Here is a 4,623-nt window from a genome sequence, read left to right as displayed (position 1 = left end):
TCGAACCCGCCACATTAGGTGTACGTGGCTGGCGCCTTAGCCGCTTGAGCCACAGGCGCCGAGCCAAAGTTCTATTTTTGTACGGTTAAGTTGCTCACATTTTTTGTCATACAAAAAACTGGGATGAACATTCCTCTATCTTCATGCACATGTCCAATTATTTCCTGGACACAGATCTTACACATCAATGGTAAGAAACTATTTTTAAAATGTTTTCTAAATGAGATAGAGGTGATAAAACATATTTAGGGAGCACACTAATTTTTGAGTACTGTGATGTGCATAAAATTTTTTAAAGCAAATAAAATTCAAACTTCTTCTTAATAAGTCAAAGAATTTTAACTGATGTTTCCCACATTCTAGCCACTTCAAACTATGAAACTATACAGGTGGAAAGTACAGAAACCTACCATTGACTTGGAAGACAAGACATATCCTAATTTCAAAAAAAAATTTTATTAGTTCTTTAATCAAATGAGAAATAAAGGTTAAGCAGAAAAAGATGAACCCACATTTGTAAAAGGCAATTTTATCCAATTTTTAAAGAAAAATAGTTTTATTATTCTAAGAAATACATGTTCATTATAGAAAATTTGGAAAATACATATAATAAAGAAAACATGAATTTCCAAGAATCCAACAATACATAAATAACCTTACAGTTTTACTGTTTTTTATACATGTGTACTTTTAAACAATTTGCCCCTCTCTACTCTCCCCCTCCACCCTCCCCAAAAGTGGGGAAGGCAGTTCCTAAGGGCCACATCTGAGACTTCCTCCCCACCATTCCCTCAGGGCCCCTGCCTCCTGAGCTGTGGCCCATTTCCTTGCTTACTTCCCAGACTTTTATATAAATGCAGGACCTGCTCCAAAGCATGCCAAGGCTCCTCTGCTCCCAGAACCGCCAGTGCCTAGCATGACAGGAGAACTCAGAGTCAGCTGCCATCTTCCCTTCAGAGCCAGGCTGCTTCCCTGGAACACTGAATATTTATCACAGCTGATCAACAGCTTAAGCAGTAACTAATACCTCTTAAAATTTATACAACACTTCAGAGTTTAAACAGTCCTCCCACACATTCAGTCTTCACAACAACCCTCTGTGGCAGACAGAGCAGACATCCCCATTTAAGAGGAGAGGAAACTGAGGCACAGAGGAGTTGTGTGAACAGCGAAACTGATGATGGTGGAGCTTGAATGTGAAGCCATAAATTGACACCAAGGTCAGAGCTCTTTACCTAACTGATATGCACAAACTATTTTTAAGTCTGACAAGTGGAAATTAAGATGGATCTTCGATAAATCCTCTCATCTAATCGTTCCTCAACAGTCACATCTAAGGAACATCAAGCCCAGAGAAGCTACGAGATTGCCCAAAGTCACCAGCTAGTTAGTCATGAAGGAGATCTAAAGGCACAATCTTCAGGCTCCCAGGCCAGGGTCACTGCAGTCGTCCCTAGAGAGATGTCCTGTAATAAGCTGGTCTCTCATCCGGTGTCTTCTGCTTAGCCAAATGCCAATCAGGAATTACAATCCTAAAAGTGTAGAATGTTAGAGCCCACCCAGGCAACCCACTGTCTTTACAGATGAGGAATGTGAGTCCAAACCCCCGACATTCTGCGTGACACAGCTTCCCTTCCCAACAGTCAGAATCAAAGTCTGGCCACAGATGTTTACTTCCTTTTTTAAAACTCAGTGTGTGAAAGGCCACAGATGAGCAACGCAAAAGTAAAATTAAATAGGATTTGACATTCAGAAAATACTCAGTTCTGCTGGATCAAAGGTTCCCCTTCTACCACTGTCTGCCACCTCCCCAGTGCTCCAGAGGGAGACTACTGAAATGTGTTTGTGGCTTAGGAAAGGGCACCCAGGGAAACTCCAGAAGTCACCTAGCTCTGTAATCCAAGGAAATGTAGCAAAAGTCTTTGACTAAAGGCTCTTACTCCAAAAATCAACCAGGAATCCTAATTAAAAGTGACAGCACCTCACCAGGGCTGTCACAGCTCCCGGACACCCAAATGACTCAGCCCCTTCTCTTAAGATTACTGAGTACCATTGAAATGGGCACATGACTGTAGGCCACCTCAATTCCTCAGCAGTTCCAAAGCCCTACCTAGCCTTATGTCTCCAATGAGACGGAAAGCTCTTTGAAGGCAAGGGAACGCTTCCTCTATTGAACAGCTATTGCGTGCCAGACACTGAGCTTGGCGGCGTAAGAAATGGCCCCTACGTTCAAGAAACTTACAAGAGGATAAGAAGCAGCGAAACTAAGCGTAGTCATTCGCGTAAACAGGAAGCCAAGGAGTCCAGAAGAAGGGCCTCTCCTGGCAGGGTGGTGTAGTTGCCCAGGCCTAAAAGATAAGTAAAACCAGCTGGGCAAAGCAAGGTGGGAGGGCAAGCCAGGAAGGCGGGCCGGCGTCGGCCAGGGCCAAGAGAGGAACAGCTTGGTTTACAGGGTAGAAGCAGTTCACCGTTGCTGGGACCTCAAGTCCGAGGCGGGGAGTGGTGGGAGTTCAGGCTGGAGCGGTGGGCCTAGCAAAGAGGCAGCAGGCAGGCAGCCCGCGTAATTCCCGCTGACTTGGTACCGGGGTGGGAGGACCGCTTACGCAATTCGCAAGTGAACGAATTTGGGCGCCCATGGCGAGGCTCTGTCAATGACGGTCGGTGGTGGCGCCGCCAGCCCCCCCCTCCCCCGTGCACCTGTGCGTCTTCGCAGCTGCCAAAGGAAACGCAGATTTTCAAAGCGGGCCCGCAAGCTCCGGGCCACGGCCACTGCCACCCTGGCCCCCAGCCCCGGACCCCCAGTATATTCGCTCCAGTTAAAACGCCTGTTGACGCACTGTGGCAGCCGCCTGCGCGCTAGCCGGCGGCCCGGCGGTTTTCTCTGCAGTCACCACCGGTTTTCCCGAAGAGTCCCTGCGGGCCTACCCGACCCGGGGCTGGGGGCGGCGAAGGCTGCCTCGCCGGCTGGCACTAGGCCGGGCATGGCCGGGGAAGGGGTCGGTGCCATCTGGGGCTCGCGCTAGGCGCAGTGCCGAGTCCGTGCTCCCGGGGCAGCGCAGCGGGAAACAAACAAGACGAGCGCCCTCCTCTCAGCACGCCCGCGGCCCTGGGGACCAGGGGCAGCGAAGGCTCCCCGGGCGGCAGCCGGGCTCCCCGCGAGGCCGGGCCGGGGCCAGGCGCTCTCGGCGGGGGCGCGAGCGGCGCCCAGGAGCGGCTCTGGACAGGGGCGCGCTCGGCCGGGGAGCGTGGTGGCCCGGGGCCCACGCGCCGGCGCCCAGGCCGCTGTCATTACCTGGCCAGTGTGGTTTTCCCGGAGCCCGGGAGGCCTCGCAGAAGGTAGAGGTGTTTCCTAAAGCGGCGCGGAGGTGTCCCCCGCGGGGGCGGCGGCCGAACCCGCTGCTGCGGCGCGGGCTGCTGCTGCTGCTGCTGGAGGCTCAGCCTCCCAAAGGATTCAAGAAAACTGTCCTCCATGGGGAGGGGGCTGGCTGTGAGGGCCCTGGGTTCCCTTTCCTGAAGTCACGGTCTTGGCCAAAGCTGTTGTTTTTGTGACTCTCCGGCCATGTGATAGATGGAGGGGCGGGCGCTCGGAGACCAGCCCCTCCTCCCCACCCGCCCGAGCCGCGCTGCGTGGGAGGGGGCGTCCCTACCTGGAGAGCCGCGGGCGCTGGGAGATTGAAACAGCCCAGAAAACGCGGGTGACGCAGCCCCCACACCACCCCGGCGCCGCCTCCAGGTTCCTGCCGTGCCCTTCGCCCTACGGGAGGGGAGGGGGCGCCCCATGGAACTCCGGGACACTTCCCTGTAGTTGCTCTGGAAGCCAGCCCTCCGACCACAGGCCTCCTACACCCCAGCTTAGACCTTGAAAGTGAAATAATTTTAGTTGAAGATTAAGGAACGTGAATAGCATTTGTAACAGTAACAGTAAAGGCCACTGTGTCCCCCAGTTTGTGAAAAGCAACATCTGGCTGGTGTCCCAAGGGCGAACACTGCTCTCCCTGGGCCAGTATCTTAGCCAAAAACATTCTTAGAAAGCTTTGTTGTCTCTATTTAACTTTAAATCTCTTCTTCCTCAGAAAAAGCACCCCTTAAAAGTCAGATTGTCTTATGAACTTATGGCCTGCTTTGATGCCATCTGAAAAGAAACCGGGGCCTAAGAACTCTTTCAGATCTACGGGGCACACTCGCAGAGAAGTGCACAGACTCAAGCTTCGAGTTCCAGAACTAGTGAGCACCCATTGGTTGATCACCATAGTGACTCTCCAATAGTTCGCACTCGGGAACATGATAGAGTGATCCTGTTTTCTGAACCAAAATTCAGCATGTGCAAAACCGAAAGAAACAATATTCAAAATCCTGGAAATTCCAGGCTATGTGGTGGCTTTGACTATAAAAATTAACGTAGATAAATTTTGTTTCTGGCAGGTAAGTTATGGAAATTGTGAAAAGGAATTGTGAAGGTGTGAATTCTTTCCAAAAACGTAGACCTTTCACCAAGAGCGTTAGGAAGAGGCTATTCAGCTAGGGGCGCGCTCTGTGCTGAGAACTTCGAGTTCCCCTTGGGGATTTCCCTCTGGGGGTGGGGCAGGCGTGGAGGATGAGCGGCTCTCCCTTCAACATCCCTTC

General features: G+C 51.5%; 1 protein-coding gene across 3 annotated transcripts in view; it reads right to left on the bottom strand.

Annotated features, from left to right (window-relative positions):
• N4BP2L1 (NEDD4 binding protein 2 like 1) overlaps positions 1-3,632 on the bottom strand; it is a 28,928-nt gene extending 25,296 nt beyond the window's left edge. For 2 of the 3 annotated variants that reach the window (XM_012810016.2, XM_023517759.1), the window contains exon 1: positions 3,293-3,632. In XM_012810016.2, the coding sequence (XP_012665470.1) occupies positions 3,293-3,471 (179 nt within the window). In that variant the 5' untranslated portion in view covers positions 3,472-3,632. The remainder of the gene's footprint in view (positions 1-3,292) is intronic. The other variant, XM_003797601.3, reaches the window with a different exon arrangement.
• Between the last annotated feature and the right edge of the window lie 991 nt (positions 3,633-4,623).

The sequence above is a fragment of the Otolemur garnettii genome, unplaced genomic scaffold, assembly GCF_000181295.1.
Source record: "Otolemur garnettii isolate 467f Iridium unplaced genomic scaffold, OtoGar3 scaffold00120, whole genome shotgun sequence".
Classification (NCBI taxonomy): Eukaryota; Metazoa; Chordata; class Mammalia; order Primates; family Galagidae; genus Otolemur; species Otolemur garnettii.
The sequence above is the reverse complement of the archived record's forward strand: the minus strand, read 5'-3'. Positions and strand labels throughout refer to the sequence as shown.